Source organism: Teleopsis dalmanni, chromosome 1 (genome assembly GCF_002237135.1).
Source record: "Teleopsis dalmanni isolate 2A chromosome 1, ASM223713v2, whole genome shotgun sequence".
Taxonomy (NCBI): domain Eukaryota; kingdom Metazoa; phylum Arthropoda; class Insecta; order Diptera; family Diopsidae; genus Teleopsis; species Teleopsis dalmanni.
In genome coordinates, this window is record NC_051846.1 from 23,500,825 (window position 1) to 23,515,877 (window position 15,053).

The 15,053-nt window shown below is 26.8% G+C and overlaps 3 protein-coding genes across 7 annotated transcripts in view; 2 read left to right on the plus strand and 1 right to left on the minus strand.

The window, feature by feature from the left end:
- The window catches only part of LOC119683624, a 40,991-nt gene extending 33,457 nt beyond the window's left edge, over window positions 1–7,534 (minus strand). For 3 of the 5 annotated variants that reach the window (XM_038097442.1, XM_038097411.1, XM_038097419.1), the window contains exon 1: window positions 6,196–7,086. The gene's annotated coding sequence lies outside the window, so the exon portion shown is untranslated. Of the gene's footprint in view, window positions 1–6,195; window positions 7,087–7,429 lie in introns of those variants that run through there. The other 2 variants (XM_038097427.1, XM_038097433.1) reach the window with 1 other exon arrangement.
- Window positions 7,535–10,572: 3,038 nt separating this feature from the next.
- On the plus strand, window positions 10,573–12,175 carry LOC119683663 (gram-negative bacteria-binding protein 3-like). The gene has a single exon (XM_038097467.1). The coding sequence runs from the start codon at window positions 10,630–10,632 to the stop codon at window positions 12,088–12,090; it is 1,461 nt and encodes a 486-aa protein (XP_037953395.1). The 5' UTR covers window positions 10,573–10,629; the 3' UTR covers window positions 12,091–12,175.
- Window positions 12,176–14,633: 2,458 nt separating this feature from the next.
- Window positions 14,634–15,047, plus strand: LOC119683671 (gram-negative bacteria-binding protein 3-like). The gene has a single exon (XM_038097479.1). It carries the CDS (start codon window positions 14,641–14,643, stop codon window positions 15,019–15,021), a length of 381 nt encoding a protein of 126 aa, XP_037953407.1. The 5' UTR covers window positions 14,634–14,640; the 3' UTR covers window positions 15,022–15,047.
- Window positions 15,048–15,053: the final 6 nt, after the last annotated feature.

The window sequence follows — 15,053 nt, forward strand, 5'->3', positions numbered from 1 at the left end:
TAAATAATTTAAATAACTTATTTAACTTATTTAAGATATTCTATATATAATTTTAATTATAGTCAACTATGATTTTTGAAGCAAGTTTCATATATGAAGAAGAAGAAGAAAAAGCATCGTCAAATCTGTTGCTAATAATTCAATAGATTTCTATACAGGCTGGAAAAAATCGTTCGGTGGGAATTTATATCCCTTGTTCTTCCAGTTTGTACAATCCACCACATTAAACTAATTTTTTAACAGTAGCCTTTAAGCTGTTAAAAAAATAATTCCATAATACAATCTCATTTTATTTCTAAAAGTCTTTCTTAATTATTAAATTTAATTAAGACTTATAAAATAAATATAAATTACCCATCACGTCACGAAAAAACCAATGTACACATCTCCTCAGATAAATAAAAAAAACGAGTATTCACAGATGATGGCGCATAATTAGATGGGTAACTAACATGGAAGAAATATGTCTTTGCTTTACAAAAATGTACTGGTTAATTAACAGAAACCCTCCTTAAAATAATTCTAAAACCCATATGGTTTTATGATTATCAATTAGGAGGATCAGCCAATCCAATTTAAATTTACAAATAAAAATTCTCCATATAATAACAAACGCTCCATGGTACCTTTCTAATAGGACACTTCACCGTGATGTTAACATGATGACAGCAGAAAAAGATGTCATCATTGGAGATATATATATGGTATATATTCTAAATATTCATTTATTATAGGTAAGGTAAAAGTATTGGATCTGTCATTTAAATGGCGACTATTGAAGATAATCCATTTCACCGTTCCAAGTATCAAAATTAAGATTCTTGTTAAAATTAAAAAATTATACATTATACAGTAGATCAAAAGCAATAACAATTTTGAATACAGTCTACATATAACTAAAGGTGTGTAAATAGAATTTGTCAAGTAACAACGACTGTAACAATGCTCAGTCACTTAACTTTAGATAGTCAACTGATTGGAAACTGATTGGTTGGAAGCCAACCTAAACAATCAAAGAAATAACAAATAGCTAAAAAATTTATGACATTTGTATTCTCGGATGCACAGAGCTCAAAACATCTACACAGTTAAAAGCTCTAGTACTAGTACTATAGTGTACCTGCAGTGCTTTCTTCTTAAATATGTAAATATATTATTTTCACTAAGAGAATCATTTTGGTACAAAAATATATTCATGTCACAAAACTCATGTTCTCTATTAAGTGCTCTATCTCTAACGAATCATCGAATCAGGAACGAATTATCCTCAATTAGCTAAGAAAGCCGTTTTGTTTTCACATTCGCAATTTAAGCCTGGTTCCAAACAAACGTAGACATGGATAAAACAGTTGCGCTGGTGTCTTTTACTTGAGCGCCGTTAGACATGTACTACAAGAGATACCGATCTATAGTCTAGTGTTCCGTTAGTACAGATATTACGCTAGATATTTCAAATTCTTCTATGTACCGAGTCGGAAGTTCAATACTTGGAGTAAAGGATCATTTAGCTCTTGTCCTGCCATCTGAGAAAGTATCAGCCCACTTCCTATTTGCCCATCGCGGTAAGGTATACATCAGTTTTACTTTTGGTTACAAACGTATATAAAAACCTTTCAACGACGTGTTTTTCTGGTCTTCAATATGTAAAAAGATTTACAAATAAAACAATGTTCCAATGCTTTTTAATATTTCATCGTCATGATTGGTGAAATACTCTTGCATTGAATATTGATTGCAATCATGGGGTTCAATATAATGAGCATTATAGAAATTATGGGTTATGTAGATAATATGGAGAAGTTATAAATTGAGTAATTAGACTCTGATTTCATAGAAAGACTGTATAAATGACAGAGATAATAGATTATGTAGATATTATATAGAATTTATAAGTTATAATTAGACGATTATTACAATTTTTTTCTACTATTTTTACTTGGACTCATAAAAAGACTATATAAAAGATAATAGATTACGTAGATAATATATAGAAGTTATAAGTTGTAATTAGACGATTGTTACAAACTTATTTTTGTTGATTTGTACGTTATTTCATAGAAAAACGATATAAATGACAGAGATTATAGATTATGTAGATATTATATAGAAGTTATAAGTTGTAATTACACTATTGTTACAAATTTTTTTTACTGTCTTTACTTGAATTAATAAAAACACTACACAAATAATAGAGATTATAGATTATATAGATATTATATAGAAGTTGTAAGACGTAATTGTATAAGCTCTCTTTTTTCCTTCACTCTTTAGTTCAGTTTATAAAAAACAATATAAAAAACAGAGATTATAGATCATGTAGAGTTTATGTAGAAGTTTTAAACTATAATGGGAGCCTTTTTTGCTAACTTTTTCCTTCGATTAGTAACAAAGCCATACATATGACAGGGATTGTATTTAGAAGGTTAAAATAAGTGCAAAAACCTAATAATTGCAACTTTAATACTTTACTTTGTAAGTAAACTAAAATTAACACATATTTTGAAAAATATGAAGGTCGAATATCGAAGCAGTGAAAACTGTAAAAATTATTGTATATTAGCAATAATTAATATGTAATTTAAAAATAATCTCAATGCTTTTAGCACATTTATTATCTGGAGAGTAAAACCAATTTAATAAAAAAAAAACTCTTTTTTGTGTACACTTATTTATATTAATTTTAACTTGAAAGGTAAAATATTTACTACAGAAAAAATATATCTGAATATCCTAGAGAATTCCTACTACAATAGCTTTTCCCAGTCTCCATTGCGCACCTACGTATTTAAACACAAATAAGAAGAAGAATAACAGAACTATATTAAAGCAATTCATGTGCATTAACATTTATGTTACAATAACTTTGCGTAAGTGCAAATAGTTGTGTGTGCACTTGTGCACTTTAATATAACAGCGAATAGCTAACAGCAGCATAATCGATACATAATTTTGCCCTACTATCGAGAGACAAACAGTACACTAACTAAAAAAGAAAAAAAACAACAACAGCAACAACAACAACGCATCAAAAATTTCGTATATTGTTTGAACAGCAGTTGCAGAAGTGGGAGGCATAAAAGTGTGCACGAGGCATGAAGCAAGTGTTGGTTTGTTTTTCTCATATTATTATATTCTTTGTTTTTATTTTATTTTACTGTATCTGTGTTTTCTGCTACTGCTGCTTGCTTACTGCTTTTCTGTTTGCTTAAATAGAAGGGGCACTTTTCATAAACGACAAAGATTACCTACCTACCTAGCTACCTCCTCTTCTCATATTAAATATTGAAGCGGGTGTACGAAACTGTAGCATAACAAAAGCCGAAAAAACAGACACTTCAGCAAAACCAAAATAACAAATCAAAGCAAATTTTCAAAAGTAGGCCATGCGCTTTTTCTTTTGCTCTCGTTTCGTTAATTGAAAAATACGAGAGAACTCAATTGCTGCTCTCATTGTGTTTGTAAATATTTCGGAATACGGAATAATCATCCGTGGCCGTAGCCGTAGCAGCAGCAGCAGTGGCAGCAATAGCAGTAAAGCAAAAAATAGACTATTTAAAATTGGGGAATCTCCTCATTGCTATGTTATAATAAAAGTTTTTAAGGTTGATTTTTTTTCTGCTCTTTTTTTTTTTTTGTAAAATATTAATTTGTGCAGATTGAATGTATGAAGAAGATTTAAAATGTAAATTTTTTCGTTAAAATTGCATTTTTGTATTCTATAAAATTAATATTTTTGTATGCTTGCAACAATGAATTATATAATTTATTTTAAACTATATATATTAACACATATGTATGTATATACATATAGAGATTATATTACATGTAGTTTTAATATATTAATTTATAATATTAAAAGATTTTGCTATATGTTAAATATATATATATTACTTTAGTATCTGTGTAGTTTTAATATATTAATTTATTTTATTTTTTTATTTAATTATAATTAATTACAAAATATAAAATATTATAACTAAGATAGGAAAAAAGAGCGTTAACTGCCAGGGCCCCTTCGACACGATTACTTTATTATATTGAAGCATTATACTATATGTTAATTGAAATTTTACTATATTTTTAGCTATTATTCTTTAAAATATTATGAAAAAATCTTCAATGATATGGTGTTGGGGCTATAGCTTAATGAAATTGTTCAAATATATATAGATATATATACATATATATATATCTTTTTATCAGTAATTTACATTACCTTTAAATTTATATTAACCCCTTAGTTACAGTCGCTGATTACTTTATAGACAGGCGTGTGTATTGTTAATACTTTATTTAATAACGTCAAAATTTATTTAAAGGTTGTAGCGCGTTTACGCCTCTCATAACAATAAATTAGGTTAGAACATAAAATGTATCTAATTCACCTGAACTATATTCAAGCATTTATTAAAGAAAACATTTTTAAATTTGTAGATATTATTATACCAATTCAAAAATGAAATTCAATGAAATTTATAAAAAAGCTAACCTTTAAATAATTATTTTATATATAACATAACATTTATGTTAAAATAATTATAGTTTTAAACACATATCATTCATGTTCATATATAATGTTTTTTGATATAAAATATATAAAATGAAACATATATAGTAAGAAAATACTTATAATTATAAATATGGAGATATTTAATTTCTAGCTCTATATAGTAAGTGCAAGAGAATCAAAAATGGATTTAGGCAGAGAAGTATTGTTTCAATAACTGAAAGGCAAAACTATATACTATACACAATTTTTATTTGCTAATATAGTGGTAGAGAAGCGGTCAGTCTTTATTTTTCAGTGTTGTAATATATTAATAATATATAAAATTTTTTTAATGTATTATAATTAAATATTAAAATAGGCTGAAGAAATTAATGGTTTTCAGAACGTAAAGCTATATAACTTTTTCAGTTTCTATGTAAAAGGTTATATTTGAGTATTTTGTTAAATTATTTTAATAATATTATATAAAAATTTTTTAAATATAAGTGAATCAAAAGTAGTAACAGGTATAAATGTATTGTTTTAAGAACTGAAAAACAATTATATATATGTTTTTCGATGTTAGATGCATCTATATCTTTAATTATTTAAATAATATATATAAGGTTAATAATGTAATTGAGTCAAATGTAGAAATAGGCATAAATGTTTTTTTGTTTATGAGAAGAAAGATAAAATTATAACATTTTCAGTCACAGATATGGCTTTAGATGTATCTGTATCTTTAAAATAAAGTTATTTTAAAGTTTTCTTTTTATGTAAATAATTAAATATAGATACAAACAAAACTAATAAAATGTTTTAAAAATTAAGAAAAAGAAACATACAATTTTACGTTACACGCAACTATATCTTTAATCCAAGAGTATTTTTTTTTTTTTGGTTTGTTGTTTTAGTAATATATACAACTTGTGTATTAAAACTGAACTAAATGTAGAAACATTCATTTTTCAAAAACTAAAAAATAAAAATATATAAAATTTCCAGTCACCTATATGCCGTTAAACGGGCCTATATCTTTAAATTGAAAGTTTAATGTAGAAATGTAGAAAATATAGAAACAGTCTTTAAAGTATTGTTTTAAAAGTTAAAAGACAAATATGTATATAACTTTTTTGAACGCCGATATAGTGATAGGCGCATCTATATCTTCACTCTTTAAATCAAAAGTTATATGCATATCTTCTGTCATCCTCAACTCCCAGTGGAGCATAGTTCCTGATGCATATAATTATGCATATAACTTCTTTAATTTATATGTAACCGAGTGGGGGTTTTTTTGATCAATGAAACACTATGAATCCTCTCAATGTATATATTTGGGGGTATTCACCGAGATAATATATAGAATTCGTTAAAATACACATTTTAATATAGTAATAATTGTATTTTAATATATACATTTAAATATTTATAATATTTAAAAGAATTTTTGAAGTATTTGTGATAATGTATAATGATAATGTCCACAATATATTATCAAAAGTGAACAATTTCTAAATATGTAGATTATAAATTCTTATTGTAAATTCACAAGCTAATCGCTTTAAAAATTTTTTTTTATAAATTCTGCTATATTATCAGTTTTGTAATTACATTTTTATTTATAGAACTAACAGTTACCCTCCACAAATTACTAGCCTGTAACTAGTCTGTTTTTTGTAAAAAAAAAGTTCTATATTTACCTTTTGTTATTTCCTTTGTACGAATCTATAGATTTAAATTAACCTAATTTGTTGATGTTTGTAGTTTGTTTGTTTTTCTTCAATTTTTCTGTTTTCGACTGTAGAGAATACATCCACTTTTTGTTAAGCTTTTTCAACTTTATACGTAATCACCATCTCTGATTTGGCTCTTAACTTATTGCATATTCGCTTATTTAAAGACTATACTTCAGGTGAATTCTTTTACGCCTTCCGGGGTGCTACACAGTCTTACAGCTTTAAACTGCACGGCAAACACATTTTTTTTTTGTTGGTTATTTTAATTATTACTGCAATTTTACTAGCTAAAATTTAATAGCAATTTTTTCAAACACCTTTAAGAATTAAATTCCTAAATATATGCGTTTTACTTTTATAAAACTTAAAAAAAACGTTCCAACAACTAAAATTCTACCAACATTTTATGAGTGAAAAAATTAAAAATTGGTTACTAGGTGACATAATATTTATATTGCACAGGTTACTTTGAATTTGTTTCGTTTATTGTTTGATAATTCTTTGTTAATGAGTTTTAGATTAATTTTATATCTATGTTCAAGTATTTTTTATTAATTGTAGAAATGTCAAATGTATTAATTTTGCGTAGCCCCGTCGTTATGCATTAAAATTTTCACCCGAACTGTGCGCTCTATAGGAAAAATCAATCTTTTTACAGAATTTTCTCCTATTCGTTTTTTGACTGCAATTCCGATTAGATATGTTTAAAAAGCAAAGAGGAATATTTCGTGAGAGTAAAATAGGGTTGCTGACATGCATGCCAAATATTTACTCTCTATGTATGTACTTAGCTTAACATTTTTATATTCAACAATATGCATTATGTATTATTATAATACATTAAAATTATGTTTTCTTATCATATAAATAATTGTAATAATTTATAACTATAAATAATATTAAAAAGTTTACAACTGTACATAATATAATTAAATTAAAAGAATTATTACTTATTAAGTAAACATACAAAATATTTTTTTTCCAAAATGCAACACTGCCCCAACTCTTAAATTTTATTTTGACATTTCTGCTATGAACTTTTTTTATTTTAAGCTCAAGTAAAAAAAAAATTATATGAATAAAATTAAAAAGTAAAAATTTTTAAATTAACAAATTGATGAGATATAACACAAACACTACACTTTAATTGAAATATGATTATAAATTTTTTGAATGTCATTGCCTTGTTTGAACTCACCATTTATTAAAACACTTTATATGGCGAGATTTGAAAACGCAATTAAGTGATTACGTTGAACATTACATGTTTAAAATCACACTAATTTATATATTATTACTTAATAATTGATTATAATGCAAAAATTAGCACTTTAAATTTATTTTAAAATAAATTTTTCAATATTTTTAACACACTATTATTTAAAGTAAACCAATTGATGTTTACTCTGAACAACAAATAAAAATAATTTCACATATTGACAGTTGAAAGTATCTGAAAACTCAGAAACAGTGTTGTTACACGAATATTTTGAAAAATCTTGAGATAACTAGTGTACTAGTGTTATCTCTATTAAATTAAAGCCATTCAAAAAGTGCTTTTGCGTAAATTAGTGATCAACTTAAAAACACAACAAATTGTAAAGGAAAGAGTAAATAAACAAACATTTTATTCAACATAAAATAAATTTAAAAATTTTATTCAAGATTGATTTGAGCCTCTCAACGGTTTGTTAAAAAATTGCTATATATCATAATCACACAACATTTAAATAAATTTTGTTGCTAATAGACCTTATAAACTGAATAATTAATTGCAATTAAAATTATTTATTTTAATTGTAAGATGAATGGCAATAAAAGCCATGAAATTGTTGGTGTACAATTATTGTAGTACTTAATTCATTGCTATCAAAAATCAAAGTAATATTTTTTTACGCTAAAAATATATTATGAAATAATTAAAAAATATAATATGTTTTAAAATTTGGCACAAAAGTTATTATTTGTTTGTGTCATATACTATATATATATATTACAGTGTAATTGGTTAATGCAATATATGCAACTAAGAGAAATAAAAACAGAACTATTGTTTTTCTATTATAATTAATCAATATTTACTTCAATAGTTCCACTTATCGCAAGTAGTCAATATTATCTTGAATGATGTACTGACTTTCACTTTGACTTATACCGGATTCACACGAATTTTGTTTGCAATTTTAGTTGTCAAAAATGTTAAAATTGCATTGTAAGCAATAACAAACAAAACTGTTGTGTGAATTCAGTATTTCGCAGAAACGTAATAATAAATACATGAAATTTGAGATTTGCTTTATTAAACTATTTTCAAGCTAACGTGGTGTTTACACAATCAACTGAGTAACTACCATATGTATATATTTTTCGCAAAAATAGTGTTAAGGAAAGTTATTTCGATTTATTATAATAAATGAAATATCTATTATATTTCGATCATTCAAATATCCAATAATTGCAATTGAATTGTAATCTGTACGAAATCAAATTGAAATTAAATTTGTAATAATTCTCATAAACTCAATCAACACAAGGTAAAATATTAATACAAATTCTAGCATTTTAATTAATGAGAACAATTACAAAAATAAAAGTGAAAACAAAATTAAGATTAAATTAAGAATAAAATCACAATAAGAATTAAGATAAATTGTGTTGTATGAATAAGCTATTAAACTGTTTACATTACAGAGAAAGAAACGTCATTAACCATATAAAACAATTATATTCAAATATGTTCTGTATTAACATAACAAAATTGAATAAACAGTCATTTTCGTATTTTTGAAAAGTTTATGTACTGATTTGTTATAAAGTTGAATGTTACACCATAAATAGTTAGATAATATAGTTATCTATGCTAATGTAAACAAATAAAATTGTGCAATAATTTTATCTATTAAATTTTAAATAAAATATTAATAATTTCGTTTTTGAAGGTTAATAATAGTATAATTCATTAACTTATTCATTTCATTTGTTATTCCGAATATAAAAATATTTTGGTTCAAATTCTACAAAATATTTTTAAAGTTATATATTCGGGAATACTAAAACAGTAGCGCACTTTAATTTTAAAACTTATTAAGGTACTCACGAAAACTCGTAAATAACTTGTAAACTTTGAGAAGTGCTTAATTGTAAGCAACGTATAACAGCTGACTGTGAACTTCTTCAGCTGGAACAGGGAATTTTATTTATTTTAATAATTAAACTTAATAAATTTTCTATATAAACAATTTTTTTTCCATTTTCTTTTAGCATTATTTTTATTTACTTTACTATATACGACCACTAATTGATTTAAGAAGTTTACGAAGTTTATGTAGTAACGAGTTTTCGCGATTGCCCTTATTATTATTTTTCTCCTTATTATATGCATATAACAGAGTAAACGAATTGTAGCAACTAAATATGCGAATAAATTTAGAGTTAGTGAGTATATATATCTAAAGGCTAATTTAGTACCTACCATGTTATTGATATTATATGTATATATTATTAAATAAGAAGGAAATCATCAATTCATACCATAATAAGTAAAACTTTGAGTACAAAACTGATTTTAATGAGAGTGTAACAGAATTTTTAGAATTAAACTTAAAATTTAAGTGTTTACATCCAAATGTTTAAAACTTAAGCATTAACGAACTATCAAACAAAAATGAAAGCAAAAAAACTATTTTTTTTTGGTATGAACTGAATTAATAAATATATACAATAAAAATAGTATATTTTTAAATTTGTATTCTTTTTGCTTATCAAAATTTGCAACCATCATTGACCCGTAGGGGTTTTTAAAGGCAGCGTTTATTTAATCAACAGGGTTAAAAATTAGTATGCGTTTACCTCGCACATCTTTGCATAGGTTTTGTGTGGATTTTGTATGACAAATTTCACTAAACCCAAGCGCATATCGAGATTAACCAGAAAATAAGCTAAGTACGATAATCCAAACATAATATAACAAATCTAGAGCAAATGAAATTAATATAAATAGACTAATTAAAAATCAAATGTCTTATAGGATAAGTATTTTACTAAAAATCTTTGTTATTTCATTAGAATTTTTGTATATTTCAAAATTATGTTTTATTTACGAGTCTAAAACAAAACAACTAATTAAATATATCAACGCGCACTCAATTAAAAACAAATAATATACCATAAAATTCTAGAAATCATTGCATGCTGGGTGAGACACAATAAAAAAGATTAAAAATTAACATATGTGATGTGATGTTTACTTGCGTGCGACGTCATAAACAAGTTTACTTCGTCTTGAGATTTGTTATTTTTGAAACGAGCTTAAGTAACTTCATTGTCTGGCTTTGAGAGAATGTTCAGTCTGTAAACAACTTTAGATCTTTGCAGTTGTTAACTATTGATCGCTTCGACATGGACTTATTTATATTCAGATCGTTTATATTTATTTATGTTGCATTTTCCATATTTAATGCATGTGCGGCCTACGATGTTCCGAAGGCGAGAGTAATTGTTTTTGAACGTAAAGGTTTCGAAGTGTCTATACCAGATGAAGAAGGTATTTCATTGTTTGCTTTTCATGGCAAACTAAATGAAGAAATGGATGGACTAGAAGCTGGTACTTGGGCTAGAGATATTGTTAAAGCGAAAAATGGACGTTGGACATTTACTGATCGTGTAACGGAGTTAAAAATAGGTGATACACTTTACTATTGGACATATGTTATATACAACGGTTTAGGATACAGAGAAGACGATGGAGTATATGTAGTCACTGGCTTCAACACTACTCAAACGTCACCAATTACAACAACTTCGAAACCTCCAGTAATCACAACTAAAACCACAACAACTGTCACTTCAACTTCAGCCAATTGTAAGCAATCTCAAACTAAGATAAATGGTAATCAAGTTGTAGAGTGTGCGGATCAATTATTGTTTGAAGACGAGTTCAATAACTTAAATACAGATAAATGGAAATTAGAGAATCGTTTTGCCTCAAGTCCTGACTATGAATTTGTGATGTACGTTAATGATGTACCAGAAATAATTCAATTTGAGAATAGTGTAATGCATATCAAACCCAAAGCTACAGCGAAACTCGTTCAACAGGAAAATCCATTAAAATTTAACTTAAATTTTGGTGAACGTTGCACGGGTTTGCTCAATTCAGAGGAATGCGTAAAAGAAGCTAAACAGTCACCTTTAGTGTTCATACCGCCTTTCGTGTCCGCACAATTATCTACGATGAATTCATTTTCTTTTAAATATGGACGTGTGGAAATACGCGCCAAGTTACCACAAGCAGAATGGGTTATTCCGGAGTTGTGGTTACAGCCTGTCACATATGCATATGGTGCAACAAATTATCAGTCAGGACAGGTACGCATTGCATTTAGTCGTACAAATGGCACTTTAACTGATTTATATGGTGGCGTTATCTTAAATTCTGAAGAACAGTGGCGTTATAAAAAGTTGTGCCATTTACCTGCAACAACTGATAAGAACTGGTGCGATGATTATCATGTCTTCACATTAATTTGGACTGAGATGTATTTGGCATTCGCGGTGGATAACGAAGAATATTGTCGCATTCATACCTTACGTGACTTAAATACCTTGCCGAATCATGGACAATTAAGTACTGGTACTAAATTGGCACCTTTTGATCAGGAATTTATATTGACTCTGGGTTATGGTGTTGGTGGTCACGGAGATTTTTCGGATAACGAAAAATGGATAACGCCAAAACCATGGGAAAACACCGATCCACGCGCCATACCAAATTTTGTGGATTACTTAAACCACAAACATGGAGATTGGCTAGAAAATGGGCGTTTAAGTATTGACAGCGTTAAGATTTATTCAGTTTGAAGATATTTTCGTGAAATTCCAATCCATTCATATTACAATTACTGCATTTATATAAACTATAAATAATACTTTAAGTATCGTAGTTATTCTGGTTTGAGTATTTAATTATTTCTTAGTATATAGTATATATATAGTATAGTATTATATATTAAATAATTATATATTAAAAGTCAAGTTTGCTGTTGATGCCTTCAACTTTAAGATAAATAAGTTTATTCACGCTACTCAATCGAGATCTATGTTGAGAAAAATGTTTCATGAAAATTAACAATAAAAAAATTTAATTTTTTAATGTTTGCACTTTTTATTATACGTAAAATTCAAATATATTTTATTATTAAATTTGCACGCTTAAGTGCTTTATGTGAAATCTTGATGAATCATTCCCATTGAATATTTGTTATTCAATGAGATAAAAAAACTTAATTCTGGCAGTTAATGATTTAAGGAGCATTTTTGCATTTTCAGTATTATTGAACTGCAGTTCATAATCAGAAAGGATTGGAACTCACTTCGGTCTGGGACCCGTTATTGTATCCTTTCTTGGTAAGTGGTATTGTGAGCCTAATATGCACAATTTAATATTGTTCTTACCTAGGTATCTATTGTTAGAAACTGTAGCAGAATGTTAACGACCAGAAAACGTAAATAGATTACGAGATTTCAAAAGAGGGGAGTCTATATATAACTAGAACTATTATTTAATAAATGTGAGATATGTAGTGATGTGTAGAATTCACTTCTAACTCTACTGATATCTTCAGCCGGGTTAGAATTAATCTATCCTGAATCTAGGTACTCACAATATTACCAGGTAAAAACACATAAATAGGTTACAAGACTTCAAAAGAGTGGAATCTGTATATAAACAGAATTGTTTTTTAACAAATGTGGTAAAGAGTAAAATATAGTGCATGGGTACAACAAATGTTGAAGATTAACTCTCAATTGATTGATTCTAGGGTATAATAAACTTATATCATGTACAACGATTAAAAATTCAATTGATTGAATTTTTCGATTATTCCTCTATTTAACTGAAACCAAAGGAAATTCTAACAATTTTTAATATACTTACGGGTATTCATGTAATATACTTATATACTTAAATTGCGTATAGCTCAAACAGAAAAATTGAGATGTGCCTACAACAAAATACATGCATGGTATTTATTCGAGGTAAATTTATGCTAGTCATTCTAGGTGAATTTAGAATGAAAGCCATCCAAGTACCACAGATGGTAATCTCCAGCGAATGAAGTTATGTTCCTTTCCGTCATGATACAATAATAATAATTCATTATTAATTCCTTTGGGGGCTGCTTCAGCTGTCATTTCTGGCTTCTTGGTATTACAGTATAGTTATGAAAGCAGACGAGTCTTCCTTTAAAGACTGTTCGTCACTACTAACGATTAAGTGTTGATGAAGGACCTGAAGGATTTCAAAAGTAAGTATGTTTTGTTTTATATTTTGCGTCCCTATATGTTAATTCTTATAACACAATACTTATAAAGCAGTTTGTTCTTTTGTTCTTGTGGAAGCCTTGTGTATTCTTCTATGTTAGAAAATTGCTATTAAAAATCGTTTCTAACTTCTAATATATATAAGTGGATTTCATATTCACAGTAGCATTTCATTTATAAAAGATGATATATATACTGAACTAAATGCTAAAATATGCCCCTAATTGGAATAGCATTTATAATCATCCGACTTAAATATTGCTTAGAAGATATGATATACAGGTAAAAGGTGGAGTTGATATCTGGTATTCGAAAGTTTAGTCTTGCAATATAATTATTGTACAATTTTGAATTTAGTTTATAGTAAGAATGAATAATTAATTTTGAAATAAAATCAAAAATATTAAAAATAATAGATACAAAAAAAGATATATAAATATATTTCTTTCTAATTTTCTATATATTTCTATATTTCTTTTTGGTAAACCGAGAAAAGATGGTACAACCACCACAATAAAAAAATTATTTTTTAAAAAATTCATTGAATTATATTAAATTATTTTCCTTTTCTTAATATTTAGAAAAATTTTTAAAAAAAAATATATAAATTAAAATGATTGAATCTGTTTATAAAATATGTTTATAATATGTTTATAAAATATTTATATTGATTTACTAATAGAGCAGTTACTAATGTTTTTTTTGCATTAATTTTGTTTTCTACTCTATTTTTATTTACGATCTATCTAAAGGCATTTAAAAAATTATAGTATCATCTTCTGATAACACTATAATTTATTTACTTTCCGAAGATTTGTAATTAGAGATTTGTTTACCTCTCTCAATAATCTTACAAAAGTTCGCTTCTAGAAATCTTAGAAATTACACTAATATTCAGGTGTCAGCTAATAAACTACTTGTATCTATTATAGCATAAGTTATCTCTTTTCCTCAGTTGTTCAATGAGAGACTATTTATCTCACTAAATAATCTCTACTGCTAAAACAATAAATGCGCTTAGAAATCTTATAAATTAATCCAACGTTGAGGTGGGAATATTAGTACGCGTACAAATCTGATTTAGAGATGAACTTCAAACAAAAATCATTTAGTGCTTCACTAATTACTTGTCTAATAATAAGTAGTTGTTTGGCAGTCGAGTATAAGGTGCCAAAGGCTACAATTAAAGTTTTTCATCCGAAAGGATTTGAAGTATCAATACCACATGACAGAGGTGTTACACTCTTCGCATTCCATGGAAAATTAAATGAAGAAATGGATGGTTTAGAGGCAGGCACATGGTCTGTAGACATACGCAAAAAACAAAATGGATATTGGACCTATAAAAATACCGATGCTGAACTAAAAATAGGTGATACACTATATTATTGGACATTTGTAATACGCAATGAGTTAGGCTATCGTGAGGATAATGGAGAGTTTAAAGTTGAAGCCTACGATAATTAATATTTTATAGTGATTTATGTTAAAATAATTGT